The sequence below is a fragment of the Oncorhynchus keta genome, chromosome 12, assembly GCF_023373465.1.
Source record: "Oncorhynchus keta strain PuntledgeMale-10-30-2019 chromosome 12, Oket_V2, whole genome shotgun sequence".
In the NCBI taxonomy this organism is placed as follows: Eukaryota; Metazoa; Chordata; class Actinopteri; order Salmoniformes; family Salmonidae; genus Oncorhynchus; species Oncorhynchus keta.
Genome location: NC_068432.1, coordinates 47,117,360 through 47,135,148, shown reverse-complemented (window position 1 = coordinate 47,135,148; position 17,789 = coordinate 47,117,360). Strand labels below are relative to the sequence as shown.

The window sequence follows — 17,789 nt, the reverse complement described above, 5'->3', positions numbered from 1 at the left end:
CAACCACGCGGTGTATCGCATATACTGTACCATATACAGGGATATTTGTAAATAGCCGTGGGATGGTTTTTCAATCATTTTAATATTTTATTTTTTATTTTTTATTAAATACATGCAGTCAACTTGTGCAATACGTTAGGAGATAAAGCAGATTCTTATTTCACCTGTCACATTATTTGACATTATGAAGCTTACTTAGTTCCCCAGCACAGTTGAACCAGTCACATGTTTGTTTGTTAATAGCAGGAGAAAGCAGCTGTGCATTGTCAGGGGTCGCATTTTATTACGGAAGTCAAGTGGTTTTCTGCTTCAATAGAGTGATCAGGGACGTGCAACTGTAGTTTCCCTTCACACAAAATACATTAGTGCAACACATTTGACATAAAATAGCTTCATTTTCATCAGAAGACAACAGAAATGCTATTTGGCTGGCAGCCACATAAATAAATGAGCTTACAATGAAAAAGCCAGGTCTTTTTTGCAAAAACGACACATGTCCATCATATTTTTAATGTTTAGGCCTAAAGATAACCTTGCATTTTACCAGAGAAAAATAGGCTAGACCAAGAAAAGTACTGGAACTACACATCAGTAGGAGAACTGTCTACTGACAGAATACCCGGTCTTGAATTCTCATTCAAGTTTGAAGTGCAACTGAAGCACAAAATCAAATCAAATGTTATTTGTCACATACACATGGTTAGCAGGTGTTAATGGTCACATACACATGGTTAGCAGGTGTTAATGGTCACATACACATGGTTAGCAGATGTTAATGGTCACATACACATGGTTAGCAGATGTTAATGGTCACATACACATGGTTAGCAGATGTTAATGGTCACATACACATGGTTAGCAGCTGTTAATGCGAGTATAGCGAAATGCTTGTGCTTCTAGTTCTGACCATTCAGTAATATCTAACAAGTAATCTAACCTAACAATTTCACAACAACTACCTTATACACACACAAGTGTAAAGGAATGAATAAGAATATGTACATTAAAATTCATGAATGAGCGATGGCCGAACGGCATAGGCAAGTTGTAGTAGATGGTATAGAGTACAGTATATACATATGAGATGAGTAATGTAGGGTATGTATGTAAACATTATATAAAGTGGCATTGTTTAAAGTGGCTAGTGATACATTTTTTAAATTATTAAAGTGGCTAGAGATGAGTCAGTATGTTGGCAGCAGCCACTCAGTGTTAGTGGTAGCTGTTTAACAGTCTGATGGCCTTGAGATAGAAGCTGTTTTTCAGTCTCTCGGTCCCAGCTTTGATGCAGTTTGGAAATTTTACAAGCAAATGTGAATGAGAGATGTTGTGCAAATGAACAAAGTGAATCTAATGCTGAGCAGAAATGACAATATGAAACATTTTAGATCTGTGTTTACAAAAGGCAGCAAGATATTTCTTATGCTTTGTGTCCATTTGTTGTTGTTGGTGTGTAAAATGCACAATTCCTAGTCTAACTTGCTGTAACTAAGTGGCTGAATGAATAAGGTGGCGGTAGTCGTCCACAGTGTTGAAGGCAAAGCCCTTTTGGATTTGTTTTTGTATTACTGCCGGTGCCATTTTGATTTCCTTGCTGTTTTTTTCTCCTCTTTGTTCTCAACCCTTCTCTCCCCCCTCTCTTCTCCTAGTGACTCCAGACTACACATAGAAAAGGCATGTAGACATGCTGCTGGAGAGCCAGAACTCCATGCGTTAAAACTTTGTTCATTTGCACATCATCTCTCATTCACATTTGCTTGTAAAATGTCCAAACTCTCCAAATATGCCATTCGGTAGCTACCGCCCAACTATAGTTTGGTCCTGACTGGATTTACAACCCTGTTCTATTTGGACTGAGCTGTTAGTGAGCCAAGTTTTCACATCTTGCTCTTTCTCTCTCAATTCAATTGAAAGGACTTTATTGGCATGGGACACACATGTCTACATTGCCAAAGCCAGTGAAATACATAATAAACAAAAGTGAAATAAACGAACTGCTAACGTTAGCCATCAAGCTAATGAAGTCAGAGATGAGTTTTCCAATGGAGCCCTCTCTGACTGGAGAGGTAAATGAATGATTCCTGATGAGTTGTCTGGAGAGATAAATGAATGATTCCTGATGAGTTGTCTGGAGAGGTAAATGAATGGTTCCTGATGAGTTGTCTGGAGAGGTAAATGAATGATTCCTGATGAGTTGTCTGGAGAGGTAAATGAATGATTCCTGATGAGTTGTCTGGAGAGGTAAATGAATGATTCCTGATGAGTTGTCTGGAGAGGTAAATGAATGATTCCTGATGAGTTGTCTGGAGAGGTAAATGAATGATTCCTGATGAGTTGTCTGGAGAGGTAAATGAATGATTCCTGATGAGTTGTCTGGATAGGTAAATGAATGATTCCTGATGAGTTGTCTGGAGAGGCTAAATGTCTGGATAGGTAAATTAATGATTCCTGATGAGTTGTCTGGAAAGGTAAATGAATGATTCCTGATGAGTTGTCTGGAGAGGTAAATTAATGATTCCTGATGAGTTGTCTGGAGAGGTAAATGAATGATTCCTGATGAGTTGTCTGGAGAGGTAAATTAATGATTCCTGATGAGGTGTCTGGAGAGGTAAATGAACGGTTCCTGCGCTGTAGGAGCTGTATCTACTACGCTTTGTTTTCGGGACAAACCGGATCACTCAGAGTTCCAGTGCGATAATTGTTTGCTTGCCGAGGATTATAGGCTTGATGTGGCTTCCTTGATCACAGAGGTCGCCAGCCTACATAAGAAACTGAGGAAATTTCTACGCCTGTTCCTTGGATGGTGTTCGCACCGACTGGCCGGTGTTGCCCGGAGTTGGTTCGCCAGGGGAGCCAACTCCTGCCTCTCCTCCCCCATCTGATAGCGGAATCGAAGGAGCACAGCAAGAGGAGCATGACAATCAACGATGGTTGCATGTGGATGCCAGCACCATCCTGTGAAGCGTGGGAGTGGTTGGATTTCTAAGTCATTCTCACCAGCCATGGTTTTGGGCAGCTCCATGGTAAGGAATGTGACAGTTCCTGGTGCTGAAACAATGTCCTACCCCGGAGCTCGGGTAAATGACATTACTAAGCAGTTGAAACTGGATTTCAAAGAGCTGATTGACTCTCTGCTAGACACTAATATAAGACCCATCATATCTGGCCCTGTGCTCTTCTCTGAATCGTGTCATTGAACACTTTAGCAGGATTTTTTTCTCTTCACAACTGGCTACGTGAATTTTGCAGCTCGATGGGTGTAACTTTTTGTTGACAATATCGATACCTTTTTTAAACAAAACACGTTTTATCAGGAGGATGGGATAAAACCACTTGGTTTCCTGGATCCTTTCACTGCATTATAAGGCTGTGTTGAGACAATGACTTATCAATGACCCCAGCTCAGTTAATCCCTACCATTGTGTCGCTGAGTCATCATAATGCTTCAGTAATTGTACATTATACCAGTGGCGTTGGTAGACACAATGTAAGTAACCTAATTCATGACCCTCTAACTGCCCCGAATGCCTCTGCTGATCCTACAGCTATTGTATGCAGCAATCATGTGTCTATGAACCAGATTTATGTTGTTAGCACTAAGGCGGTGTGCCCTAGTAGGATGTCCACTGTGTGCAGCTCACCCTGCACAAACTAACATTAAATAACATGATAATATCTACTTCTGCTAAGCTTCTCAGTAAAGAAATGAAAACAAGCAAGCATCCCAGAAAAGTACTCAAAATAGCCCACGTTAACATATGTATCTTAAGAAACAAGGTTCATGAAATGTATAACTTGCTAGTAACAGATCACATTCATATCCTGACACTCTCTGAAACTCAATTAGACATTACCTTTGATAAAGTGATAGCAATACAAGGTTATAACATTTACAGAAAATACATGTCAGTGGTGGAGGTGTTGCTGTTTATATTCAGAACCACATTCCTGTAAAGATTAGAGAGGATCTCATGTTAAACACTGTTGAAGTAATATGGCTACAGGTTCATCTGCCTCACTTAAAGCCCGTTCTGGTGGGAAGCTGCTATAGACCACTAAGTGCTAACAGTCAGTATCTGGATAATGTTAAATACTGTTGAAGTAATATGGCTACAGGTTCATCAGCCACTTAAAGGTTTGGTGGGAAGCTGCTATAGACCAAGTGGTAACAGTCAGTATCTGATAAGTTAAATACTGTTGAAGTAATATGGCTTCAGGTTCATCTGCCTCACTTAAAGCCCGTTCTGGTGGGAAGCTGCTATAGACCACTAAGTGCTAACAGTCAGTATCTGGATAATTTAAATACTGTTGTAATTGGCTACAGGTTCATCTGCCTCACTAAAGCCCGTTCTGGTGGGAAGCTGCTATAACCACCAAGTGCTAACAGTCAGTATCTGGATAATGTTAAATACTGTTGAAGTAATATGGCTTCAGGTTCATCTGCCTCACCTAAAGCCCGTTCTGGTGGGAAGCTGCTATAGACCACCAAGTGCTAACAGTCAGTATCTGGATAATGTTAAATACTGTTGAAGTAATTGGCTTCAGGTTCATCTGCCTCACTTAAAGCCCGTTCTGGTGGGAAGCTTTTATAGACAAGTGCTAACAGTCAGTATCTGGATAATTTAAATACTGTTGAAAAATGGCTTCAGGTTCATCTGCCTCACTTAAAGCCCGTTCTGGTGGGAAGCTGATAGACCAAAACAGTCAGTATCTGGATAATGTTAAATACTGTTGGTAATATGGCCAGGTTCATCTGCCTCATTATAAGGTTCTGGTGGGAAGCTGCTATAGACCAAGTGCTAACAGTCAGTATCTGGATAATGTTAAATACTGTTGAAGTAATATGGCTTCAGGTTCATCTGCCTCACTTAAAGCCCGTTCTGGTGGGAAGCTGCTATAGACCAAGTGCTAACAGTCAGTATCTGGATAATGTTAAATACTGTTGAAGTAATATGGCTTCAGGTTCATTGCCTCACTTAAAGCCCGTTCATTATACCACTAAGTGTAACAGTCAGTATCTGGATAATGTTAAATACTGTTGAAGTAATATGGCTACAGGTTCATCTGCCTCACCTAAAGCCCGTTCTCTAACTATAGACCACCAAGTGCTAACAGTCAGTATCTGGATAATGTTAAATACAGTAATATGGCTTCAGGTTCATGCCTCACCTAAAATCTGGTGGGAAGCTGCTGTAGACCAAGTGCTAACAGTCAGTATCTGGATAATGTTAAATACTGTTGAAGTAATATGGTACAGGTTCATCTGCCTCACCTAAAGCCCGTTCTGGTGGGAAGATGTGCTAACAGTCAGTATCTGGATAATGTTAAATACTGTTGAAGTAATATGGCTTCAGGTTCATCTGCCTCACCTAAAGCCCGTTCTGGTGGGAAGCTGCTGTAGAAAGTGCTAACAGTCAGTATCTGGATAATGTTAAATACTGTTGATAATATGGCTACAGGTTCATCTGCCTCACCTAAAGCGTTCTGGTGGGAAGCTGCTATAGACCACCAAGTGCTAACAGTCAGTATCTGGATAATGTTAAATACTGTTGAAGTAATATGGCTTCAGGTTCATCTGTTAAACATCTGGTGGGAAGCTGCTATAGAAACACAGTCAGTTCTGGATAATGTTAAATACTGTTATAATATGGCTTCAGGTTCATCAGATCACCATTCTGGTGGGAAGCTGCTATAGACCACTAAGTGCTAACAGTCAGTATCTGGATAATGTTAAATACTGTTGAAGTAATATGGCTACAGGTTCATCTGCCTCACCTAAAGCCCGTTCTGGTGGGAAGCTGCTATAGACCACAGAAAATAAAGTGCTAACAGTCAGTATCTGGATAATGTTAAATACTGTTGAAGTAATATGGCTTCAGGTTCATCTGCCTCACCTAAAGCCCGTTCTGGTGGGAAGCTGCTGTAGACCAAGTGCTAACAGTCAGTATCTGGATAATGTTAAATACTGTTGAAGTAATATGGCTACAGGTTCATCTGCCTCACCTAAAGCCCGTTCTGGTGGGAAGCTGCTATAGACCACCAAGTGCTAACAGTCAGTATCTGGATAATGTTAAATACTGTTGAAGTAATATGGCTTCAGGTTCATCTGCCTCACCTAAAGCCCGTTCTGGTGGGAAGCTGCTATAGACCCAAGTGCTAACAGTCAGTATCTGGATAATGTTAAATACTGTTGAAGTAATATGGCTTCAGGTTCATCTGCCTCACCTAAAGCCCGTTCTGGTGGGAAGCTGCTATAGACCAAGTGCTAACAGTCAGTATCTAGATAATGTTAAATACTGTTGAAGTAATATGGCTACAGGTTCATCTGCCTCACCTAAAGCCCGTTCTGGTGGGAAGCTGCTGTAGACCACTAAGTGCTAACAGTCAGTATCTGGATAATGTTAAATACTGTTGAAGTAATATGGCTACAGGTTCATCTGCCTCACTTAAAGCCCGTTCTGGTGGGAAGCTGCTATAGACTAAGTGCTAACAGTCAGTATCTGGATAACGTGTGAAATGCTTGATAATGTATGTGATATCAACAGAGGTATATTATCTGGGTGATTTAAATATTGACTGGCTTTCATCAAGCTGCCCACTCAAGAAAAAGCTTCAAACTGTAACCAGTACCTGCAACCTGGTTCAGGTTATCATTCAACCGACCAGGGTCTATACAAACAGCACAGGAATGAAATCATGTATTGATCACATCTTTACTAATGCTGCGGATATGTGTTTAAAAGCAGTATCCAGATCCATCAGATGTAGTGATCACAGTATAGTAGCCATATCTAGGAAAACCAAAGTTCCAAAGACTGGGCCTAATATAGTGTATACGAACGAGGTCATACAATACGTGTTGGAGTGATACCTATGGTGTTGATGTAAAGAATATTAGTTGGTCCATGATGTGTAATGAGAAGCAAACAGATGCTGCACTTAACACATTTATGAAATTGCTTACTCCATTTACTAATAAGCATGTACCATTTAAAATAAAAAGAACTGTAAAAACTGTTAAATCCCTGTGGATTGATGAGGAATTGAAAAAGGGTATGGTTGAGAGGGATGAGGCAAAAGGAATGGGTACTCTGGCTGCACAACTGATTGGCAAACATATTGCACATTGAGAAATCATGTGACTAAACTGAATAAAAAGAAGAAACTACTCTATGAAACAAAGATAAATGACATAAAGAATGATAGTAAAAAGCTTTGGAGCGCTTTTGTCGTGTCTTTGGCATCATTAAACTGAAGACTTACTTATCAAACAACTCTGTAATTATTATTACGCGATTAAACTGATTAATCAAATGTAATTAACTAGGAAGTCGGGGTTCCAAGGAAAATATTCAAATGACAAAGTTATAATTTTCCTAATACAACTTTTCAGATATTTTAATATCTGATCAATTAGTCTTCTTAATTAATGAATTATTTTACCTCACGTTAGTCTCATTCCAAACGTTGTAAATTGTTGGTTATCTGCACAAACCCAGTCTTCACTTTGAGTCATCCATATATAAATTGTCTTAAAATCGTTTATTTACTAAGTAATTCACAGAAATGCATAACACAAACAAAGTAGATGGTTACAAAGAAATGATAGCGGATGTGCCCCTAGTGGGCTAAACCGGCATGGCGGCTTGCTAGACAACAGGGGAAGTTAGGGGTCAGCTGAGAAGTCCCGACAGAGTTGATAATTATAACAATTGAAATGCTAATTCTTTGCACATGAACACTCACTCATTTGGGATCAATTGCAATCAATATATATATTTACGCTCAGTGTGTCGTCGGGATCTCTGTTGAAAAGTTTATTTCTGTTGGAGAGTTTGTCTGCTCTCTCTCTCTGTCGTATTTAGAATGGATAGTTCAGAGTGACATTCATCGTTATAGAATAGATGTTTCGGCGGTTGTCGGTCTTCGCATTCAATGATACCGAATTCCTAGCTGCAGACTAGTAATTAATATTTCTTTCCTTAATGCATTTATGCTAATCAATTGTGTTTGTGACAAGGTAGGGGTGGAATACAGAAAATAGCCCTATTTGATAAAATACCAAGTCCATATTATGGCAAGAACAGAGCAAATAAGCAAGTTAAACAACAGTCCATCATTACTTTAAGACACAAAGGTCAGTATGCAGAAAATTTCAAGAACTCTTGAATGAGTTAGTGTGTCCAAACTTTTGACTGGTACTGTACGTCTCTCATATGGTCATACAATTGGCAGGATGTTAGGAAGTGCAGCTCCGTTTCCACCTCATTTTGTGGGCAGTGTACATAGCCTGTCTTATCGTGAGAGCCAGGTCTCTCTCTCTCTGTCCGTGTCTCTCTTTGTTTTTCCTCTCATTGTCATTCAACCTCCCAAACAGAAAGATGGCACTCGTCATACAGTATAGTACCCATCGCTGCTGTGGGTCTATATCTGTAACTTCTATCACTCTGCATGACTGCTGTAGACGTAAAGAATAAACAGATACTGTATCTCCATAGAGACGTCTCTCATCATGTCTGTTGCAGCTGCTGCAGTCTCCCGAGGTCAAGGAGGATGCAGTCCTCTGTTGTTCTATGGAGGTATGTACTCTTCATATTCTATCTATTCTGTCCTGTACGTCAACACATTCCCATCTTCACTGAAGCCTCTTACAGTACACGTCGGTCCTTTGTATATTAATGAACAGAGTGGCAGTATACACTGTATGTTATTCAGCCCAAGCCAGTTGTAGTCAGGCTGTTGTCTGTCTGGATGTAGTGAAGGAATCTTTCTGTCTCAGCATGAATTATAGAGTGATACTGAGGTAGTGTAGAGGCTACGAACAGAGTCTGAAACTAGTTTGCAGACTAGAGACTAGAGCCTGGAGCCTGGAGCCTGGAGCTGGGTTGGAGATCAGAGGAGGCCTGGGGAGGAGCTCTGTTCAAGGCAGAGAAAGAGAGAGGACGAGGACGAGGGCAGAGCAGGGAAGGTGACCTGTCAGGCCAGCTCGAAGAAGTCTGCCATAGCTGTAGTGGAGCTAATCACTAATTGTTTGAATTCCTCCACGTTGTTTTGTATGGGAAGGATTGTATCAGAAGGACAGACAGGCCAAGGTTCCTATAATGGGACTCCATCCTTCCGTGACAGACATATGTTAAAGAGCGTGCCCCTAACCTTCCACAACTCAGACAACCCCACTCGGGAAGCTAGCCAAACCCATCCATCAGATAGATTGACAGCCCCACTCTGAAGCTAGCCAACCAGCCCTGTCCCTTAGACAGACACCCCCACTCTGAAACTAGCCAACCAGTCTCTTAGACACACCCCCCACTCTGAAGCTAGCCCACCAGTCTCTTAGTCACACACCCCCCCACTCTGAAACTAGCCAACCAGTCTCTTAGTCACACCCCCCCCACTCTGAAACTAGCCAACCAGTCTCTTAGTCACACCCCCCACTCTGAAACTAGCCAACCAGTCTCTTAGTCACCCCCCACTCTGAAACTAGCCAACCAGTCTCTTAGTCACCCCCCCCCACTCTGAAGCTAGCCAGCCAATCTCTTAGTCACACACACCCCCCTCCACTCTGAAGCTAGCCAACCAGTCTCTTAGTCCCCCCCACTCTGAAGCTAGCCAACCAGTCTCTTAGTCACCCCCCTTTGAAGCTAGCCCACCAGTCTCTTAGTCACCCCCCTCCCACTCTGAAGCTAGCCAACCAGTCTCTGACTAGCCTTCTTAATATTCAGACGGCTAGATGTAACCCCTGACTCACCTCTCTCCTCCTCCTAACCCCCTCCCTCCCCTCATCCTCTTCCTCCCTCTCCTCTTCTTCTCTCCTCCCTCCTCCTTGTCCCTCCTACTCCCCTCCCCTCTTGTCATCCTCCCTCCCTCCTCCTAACCCCCCTCCTCCCCTCTCTTCCTCCTCCTCTCGTCCAGCTGCAGTCCACAGGTCATCTCCTGGAGGAGCAGCTTCCAGAGATGATGACTGAGCTCCTTGCCACAGCCAGGGACAAGATGCTATGTCCGGCTGAGTCCCAGCTGACCCGCTCCCTCCTCATGGAGGTCATCGAGTTGCGTGCCCATCACTGGACCCCTCTGGAGGCCCTCACCACACAGTACTACAACAGGACCATTCAGAAGCTCACCACCACCTAGCCACCCAGGTCCCAGGCCTGGACCTAGATTCACACGGCTTCGGGTCTCTCTTGAAAAATACATTTTAACTCAATAAGACTACCTGGTTAAATCAAATAAAAAAAGGTCCACTTGTCTGACATAGGGAGGCCTTAACTGGGTTGATAGCTAGGAGGCATGGCACCGTACCGGGCGGCAGTACAGAATTTATCCGGGGACGGAAGGGTTTAGGTTCCGGTTTGGGGATGAGACAGAAACGTGAAACCATGCATAAACAAGACACACTACACACACAACTAAAAGGACTGGCCATGCTGCCTGTTCCAACGAGACGGGAGGAGGACAAAGAGTGGTTGTGAGACGCATAGAGGAGAAGGGTGTGTGGGGGTACAGGGTCGGGTAACAGCCGTCTCTGGGGAAAAGAGGGTCTCCTCGGAGGTTAAAAAGAGAAGGTGGTGTCCAGAGGGACATTTCATTCTCTATCTCCTTTGTGCTTGTCTGCCAACTACCCCCCTATCTGTTTCCTCTCTCTCTCTCCTCCTCTCAGCTCTAGACCCCTTCCACCCCCATCTGTTTTCTCTCTCTCCTCCTCTCAGCTCTAGACCCCTTCCACCCCCATCTGTTTCCTCTCTCTCTCCTCCTCTCAGCTCTAGACCCCTTCCACCCCCATCTGTTTCCTCTCTCTCTCCTCCTCTCAGCTCTAGACCCCTTCCACCCCCATCTGTCTCTCCTCTCTCTCTCCTCCCTCTCAGCTCTAGACCCCTTCCACCCCCATCTGTTTCCCTATCTCTCTCCTCCTCCTCTCAGCTCTAGACCCCTTCCACCCCTATCTGTTTCCTCTCTCCTCCTCCCGTCAGCTCTAGACCCCTTCCACCCCTATCTGTTTCCTCTCTCCTCCTCCCGTCAGCTCTAGACCCCTTCCCCCTGTTTCCTCCCCCTCAGCTTTGTTTCCACCCCTATCTGTTTCCTCTCCTCCTCTCAGCTCTAGACCCTTCCACCCCTATCTGTTTCCTCTCTGTCTCCTCCTCTCAGCTCTAGACCCCTTCCACCCCTATCTGTTTCCTCTCTCCTCCTCCTGTCAGCTCTAGACCCCTTCCACCCCTATCTGTTTCCTCTCTCCTCCTCCTCTCAGCTCTAGACCCCTTCCACCCCTATCTGTTTCCTCTCTCCTCCTCCTGTCAGCTCTAGACCCCTTCCACCCCTATCTGTTTCCTCTCTCCTCCTCCTCTCAGCTCTAGACCCCTTCCACCCCTATCTGTTTCCTCTGTGTCTCCTCCTCTCAGCTCTAGACCCCTTCCACCCCTATCTGTTTCCCCTGTCTCTCCTCCTCCTCTCAGCTCTAGACCCCTTCCACCCCTATCTGTTTCCTCTCTCCTCCTCTCAGCTCTAGACCCCTTCCACCCCTATCTGTTTCCTCTCTCTCCTCCTCTCAGCTCTAGACCCCTTCCACCCCTATCTGTTTCCTCTCTCCTCCTCCTCTCAGCTCTAGACCCCTTCCACCCCTATCTGTTTCCTCTCTCCTCCTCCTGTCAGCTCTAGACCCCTTCCACCCCTATCTGTTTCCTCTCTCTCCTCCTCCTGTCAGTTTCCTCTCTCCTCCTCCTCTCAGCTCTAGACCCCTTCCACCCCTATCTGTTTCCTCTCTCCTCCTCCTGTCATCTGTTTCCCTGCTCTCAGACCCCTTCCACCCCTATCTGTTTCCTCTCTCCTCCTCCTGTCAGCTCTAGACCCCTTCCACCCCTATCTGTTTCCTCTCTCCTCCTCCTCTCAGCTCTAGACCCCTTCCACCCCTATCTGTTTCCTCTCTCCTCCTCCTCTCAGCTCTAGACCCCTTCCACCCCTATCTGTTTCCCCTGTCAGCTCTAGACCCCTTCCTGTCAGCTCTAGACCCCTTCCTACCCTCTCTCCTCCTCTCAGCTCTAGACCCCTTCCTATCTGTTTCCTCTCTCCTCCTCCTCTCAGCTCTAGACCCCTTCCACCCCTATCTGTTTCCCCTCTCCTCCTCCTGTCAGCTCTAGACCCCTTCCACCCCTATCTGTTTCCTCTCTCTCTCCTCCTCTCAGCTCTAGACCCCTTCCACCCCTATCTGTTTCCCCTGTCTCTCCTCCTCTCAGCTCTAGACCCCTTCCACCCCTATCTGTTTCCCCTGTCTCTCCTCCTGTCAGCTCTAGACCCCTTCCACCCCTATCTGTTTCCCCTGTCTCTCCTCCTGTCAGCTCTAGACCCCTTCCACCCCTATCTGTTTCCCCTGTCTCTCCTCCTCCTCTCAGCTCTAGACCCCTTCCACCCCTATCTGTTTCCCCTCTCCTCCTCCTCTCAGCTCTAGACCCCTTCCACCCCTATCTGTTTCCTCTCTCCTCCTCCTCTCAGCTCTAGACCCCTTCCACCCCTATCTGTTTCCTCTCTCTCTCTCCTCCTCTCAGCTCTAGACCCCTTCCACCCCTATCTGTTTCCCCTGTCTCTCCTCCTGTCAGCTCTAGACCCCTTCCACCCCTATCTGTTTCCCCTGTCTCTCCTCCTCTCAGCTCTAGACCCCTTCCACCCCTATCTGTTTCCCCTGTCTCTCCTCCTGTCAGCTCTAGACCCCTTCCACCCCGGGGTCTATGTGGCTGGCTGGGGGAGCATGCCTCCCTCTAGTTTGTCCCCTCACCAGGTGACCCTCTCTGCCCAGGCCTCCCTCTCTGCCCCTCCACAGGCCTGCCTGCCTGCCTACTTCTCCCCAGGTGACCCTCCAACCCCCCAGGCAACATGGGACAGGCCTGCTTTAGTCCCCTGCCAGATGCCTATTGTGTGGCTGAGACACTGGGCCTGGTGTGCTGGCCTGTTTTGACTGGCTGGCTTGCTGGCAGATGGCTAACGTTACTGGAAGAAGACTCAAGTGGGCTGGCTGCAAGACACACACAGGCCAACCCATCCTCCAACCCAGGCTACCCCAGCCAGGCCCCTGACAGAGAGGGCACACTGGGTCTGTCGTGGGGGACTTGAGGACTTGGGGGGGGGAGAAGCATCAAGCCACTGCTTTGTTGAGGCTTCTTTGTCGTTGTCCTTTGGGGAGGGGTTTAATATCCTCGCTTGTGTTACCTTCTGTGTTAATATTATCATTGTTATTTCTTTTAAATCAGGTTTAAATATGTATGATTCTGGAATATTTTAGGGCTGATCTGTTGCACAGGTTTGATTTGTTTTGAAATGGTTTTAAGGCGATTATTTGCTTTAAAAATATTCAAAAATAACATACATTTTGACAGTGGTATTGTGTACTAGCATTAAAGGATCCTCTAGCATTAAAGGTTTGAGGTGTTGGTTGACAAGACTGAGAGGGAAGGTTTGAGGTGTTTATTGTCTAGACTAAGCGGGAAGGTTTGAGGAGTTGGTTGACTAGACTGAGGGAAGGTTTGAGGAGTTGGTTGACTAGACTAAGAGGGAAGGTTTGAGGTGTTGGTTGACTAGACTGAGAGGGAAGGTTTGAGGTGTTGGTTGACTAGACTAAGAGGGAAGGTTTGCGGTGTTGGTTGACTAGACCAAGAGGGAAGGTTTGAGGTGTTGGTTGACTAGACTGAGAGGGAAGGTTTGAGGAGTTGGTTGTCTAGACTAAGAGGGAAGGTTTGAGGTGTTGGTTGTCTAGACTAAGAGGGAAGGTTTGAGGTGTTGGTTGACTAGACTAAGAGGGAAGGTTTGAGGTGTTGGTTGACTAGACTGAGCAAAGGTTTGAGGTGTTGGTTGACTAGACTGAGCAAAGGTTTGAGGAGTTGGTTGACTAGACTGAGGGAAGGTTTGAGGAGTTGGTTGACTAGACTGAGGGAAGGTTTGAGGAGTTGGTTGACTAGACTGAGGGAAGGTTTGAGGAGTTGGTTGACTAGACTGAGGGAAGGTTTGAGGAGTTGGTTGACTAGACTAAGAGGGAAGGTTTTAGGTGTTGGTTGACTAGACTAAGAGGGAAGGTTTGAGGTGTTGGTTGACTAGACTAAGAGGGAAGGTTTGAGGTGTTGGTTGACTAGACTAAGAGGGAAGGTTTGAGGTGTTGGTTGTCTAGACTAAGAGGGAAGGTTTGAGGTGTTGGTTGTCTAGACTAAGAGGGAAGGTTTGAGGTGTTGGTTGACTTGACTAAGAGGGAAGGTTTGAGGTGTTGGTTGTCTAGACTAAGAGGGAAGGTTTGAGGTGTTGGTTGACTAGACTAAGAGGGAAGGTTTGAGGTGTTGGTTGACTTGACCGAGAAGGAAGGTTTGAGGAGTTGGTTGACTTGACTAAGAGGGAAGGTTTGAGGAGTTGGTTGACTAGACTAAGAGGGAAGGTTTGAGGAGTTGGTTGACGACTGAGGGAAGATTTGAGGTGTTGGTGACTTGACTGAGGGAAGGTTTGAGGTGTTGGTTGACTTGACTGAGGGAAGGTTTGAGGTGTTGGTGACTTGACTGAGGGAAGGTTTGAGGTGTTGGTTGACTTGACTGAGGGAAGGTTTGAGGTGTTGGTGACTTGACTGAGGGAAGGTTTGAGGTGTTGGTTGACGACTGAGGGAAGGTTTGAGGTGTTGGTTGACGACTGAGGGAAGGTTTGAGGTGTTGGTGACTTGACTGAGGGAAGGTTTGAGGTGTTGGTGACTTGACTGAGGGAAGGTTTGAGGTGTTGGTGACTTGACTGAGGGAAGGTTTGAGGTGTTGGTGACTTGACTGAGGGAAGGTTTGAGGAGTTGGTTGACTAGACTGAGGGAAGGTTTGAGGTGTTGGTTGACCTGACGAAGAGGGAAGGTTTGGCTAGAAGGAAGAATCATAGACGTGGTCGGTTTGAAGTCAGTCAGAAGAGTGGCCTTGTCATCTATAATAATACATTTATGGAGTTGCGTCCTGTTTTAAAAATTAAGGCTGGGAGGTAGAGCGTGCTTGTTGAGACGGAGTGGCCGAATTTGAGTTTATTATTTCTTGCAAAATGAAATGTAGCTCCTTTAAGAGGAGGAAGAAACAAGCATGATAAAATCCTTCTTCAAATGGTCTCCTGTTCAAGCAGCCATTTTGCAAGTCTTTATATCTGTATAATGATGACATCTTTTAATCTGTGTTATTTTACAGATTATTTTTATGATATAATGTAGGTTGCTAGTATGTGATTCGCATTATTCTGGCTTCTGCAAATGTGTTTACCACGATATTGACGTTTACCAACCCACTCATCATTCTATCGTTTGATGGGCTGTGTGTAATCCACTGTACAGTAATGGCCCGTATTTAAGAAAACAGAACGAGTGCTCAGCGGGAATAGTACAAACAGAGACTATGGCTACATCCTATTTAGCTTTAGGGTTGAATAGGGTTGTGTGGATAGGACGGTGGTCTTTCTATGTCTTCTTACTATGGCTTCAGGTCATGTTGAATGAACTGCTCTGTCTGGGACAGTCTGTCAGTCCTACGACTACTAGTGTTACTTGTTCCTGATTTCCCATTGAATTGAATCTCTCTGGGAAGTTTTGTGTTATTTTGTTTTTCCTGTCTTGCATCAAGAATCCAAATCTTTAAGGTAGTCACACACCCAAGTCACTAGGAGGGTCTTGAATTGAAACATATATATATATATAATGAGTTGGGAGATCTATACAAACCCATCCGTCTAAGTGTGCGCATGCCTATGAGCTGATTTTATTTATTTTATTTGAGGTTTTTATTTAAAATGTTCATTTTAGTTTTTATTTTATTAATGGGTTTTGATTTTAAGTGACTGAATCCATTGTGATACCGATGATCTCTTTCCTGGTAAGTGTGGTATTACTGTGATATTTTTAGATTGAAAGCTATGCTGTAGTGCTATTGGCCGATTCTGGTTCCATATGCAATGTAGTGACTCATTGAAACACAACGGGGTCCTTCCTCATCTGTGACACTGGGCCTCCCGGCGCCCTCCGACACTTGACCTTTAGGTCACGTGACGTACCCGACTATTGAATGCAACGCACCTCCATTTGCATGTCATTGACATTGGAAGGAGGGAGACAGAATGAGATGGGAGGTGTTGGCATGGTTACTCAAGCGAGGCAAGCTAGTCTCCCAGCCAGAGGGTGATGATGAGCTGTAGAATTTGTGGTTGGTCGTCAATTCGTTTTTTGTTTTTTTTTATTAAGCAATTGAAAAAATAAACTAACTGAAAAGAGAAGTGGAAAAAAATGTGTGTGAACTGTGTTTTTCCCCTACGTCTGTCTGTTCATATTCAGCGGCTGTATTGATGTCTGGACATTTTCCCCTTATCCTGAGGACATCTCCCCCTTCAGCCACTAAAACCTCTCTGTTTTAGGGGAAAACATCTTGTATGTCTTATGTCTTAGCCTTGTCTCAAACAGAATGCATGTAATACTGTTGAAGTCGGAAGTTTACATACACTTAGGTTGGAGTCATTAAAACTCGTTTTTCAACCACTCCACACATTTCTTGTAAACAAACTATAATTTTGGCAAGTCTGGTTAGGACATCTACTTTGTGCATGACACAAGTAATTTCTCCAACAATTGTTTAGACAGATTATTTGGTGTGAAAAGTACAAATCAATCACAGAACAACAGCAAATGACCTTGTGAAGATGCTGGAGGAAACGGGTACAAAAGTATCTATATCCACAGTAGAACGAGTCCTATATCGACATAACCTGAAAGGCCGCTCAGCAAAGAAGAAGCCACTGCTCCAAAACCGCCATAAAAAAAGCCAGACTATGGTTTGCAACTACACATGGGGACAAAGATTGTACTTTTTGGAGAAATGTCCTCTAGTCAAACAAAAAATGTAACTGTTTGGCCATAATGACCATCGTTATGTTTGGAGGTAAAAGGGGGAGGCCTGCAAGCCAAAGAACACCATCCCAACTGTGAAGCACTGTGGTGGCAGCATCATCATGTGGGAGTGCTTTGCGGCAGGAGGGACTGGTGCACTTCACAAAATAGATGGCATTATGAGGCAGGGAAATTATGTGGATATATTGAAGCCACATCTCAAGACATCAGTCAGGAAGTTAAAGCTTGGTTACAAATGGGTCTTCCAAATGGACAATGACCCCAAGCATACTTCCAAAGTTGTGGCAAAATGGCTTAAGGACAACGAAGGCAAGGTATTGGAGTGGCCATCACAAAGCCCTGACCTCAATCCTATAGAATATTTGTGGGCAGAACTGAAAAAGCGTGTGCAATCAAGGAGGCCTACAACCCCGACTCAATTACACCAGCTCTGTCAGTAGGAATGGGCCAAAATTCACGCAACTTATTGTGGGAAGCTTGTGGAAGGCTACCCGAAACGTTTGACCCAAGTTAAAGGCAATGCTACCAAATACTAATTGAGTGTATGTAAACTTCTGACCCACTGGGAATGTGATGAAAGAAATAAAAGCTGAAATAAATCATTCTCTACTATTATTCTGACATTTCACATTCTTAAAATAAAGTGGTGATCCTAACTGACCTAAAACAGGGAATTTTTACTAGGATTAAATGTCAGGATTTGTGAAAAACTGAGTTTAAATGTATTTGGCAAGGTGTATGTAAACTTCCGATTTCAACTGTACATTAGAACCTCTTTGTTTTCAAGTGCTGTGTACTTTCTAATTGCTGCGCTACATACCTGTAGCTATTGTACTGATGTATGACTGAATGTCCTTAGCCCAGTTAGTTGGTTTTGTTAGACCCTGACCCAAACCAGCCCCCCTCCCCACCGGGC

At 44.4% G+C, this 17,789-nt stretch overlaps 1 protein-coding gene and 2 long non-coding RNA genes across 15 annotated transcripts in view; all 3 read left to right on the top strand.

The window, feature by feature from the left end:
- ctif (CBP80/20-dependent translation initiation factor) overlaps positions 1–10,846 on the top strand; it is a 210,761-nt gene extending 199,915 nt beyond the window's left edge. Inside the window, exons 12-13 of the mRNA XM_052458739.1 lie at positions 8,526–8,579; positions 9,913–10,846. Of these exons, the coding sequence (XP_052314699.1) occupies positions 8,526–8,579; positions 9,913–10,131 (273 nt within the window). The 3' untranslated portion in view covers positions 10,132–10,846. The remainder of the gene's footprint in view (positions 1–8,525; positions 8,580–9,912) is intronic.
- Positions 1,672–8,519, top strand: LOC127906414 (uncharacterized). Of its 5 annotated transcripts, none has more exons than XR_008061278.1 (3): positions 1,672–2,346; positions 2,434–4,116; positions 6,432–8,519. It is a non-coding gene; the product is annotated as an uncharacterized LOC127906414 (long non-coding RNA). The 5 variants fall into 5 exon arrangements; XR_008061277.1 differs by lacking the exon at positions 6,432–8,519 and adding an exon at positions 4,854–4,951; XR_008061280.1 differs by lacking the exon at positions 6,432–8,519 and adding an exon at positions 4,650–4,687.
- Positions 10,847–12,665: 1,819 nt separating the features above from the next.
- On the top strand, positions 12,666–17,543 carry LOC127906413 (uncharacterized). Of its 9 annotated transcripts, none has more exons than XR_008061275.1 (3): positions 12,666–14,536; positions 14,570–14,632; positions 14,760–17,543. It is a non-coding gene; the product is annotated as an uncharacterized LOC127906413 (long non-coding RNA). The 9 variants fall into 9 exon arrangements; XR_008061276.1 differs by having other exon boundaries at positions 12,666–14,471; positions 14,728–17,542; XR_008061274.1 differs by having other exon boundaries at positions 12,666–14,471; positions 14,696–17,542.
- Positions 17,544–17,789: the final 246 nt, after the last annotated feature.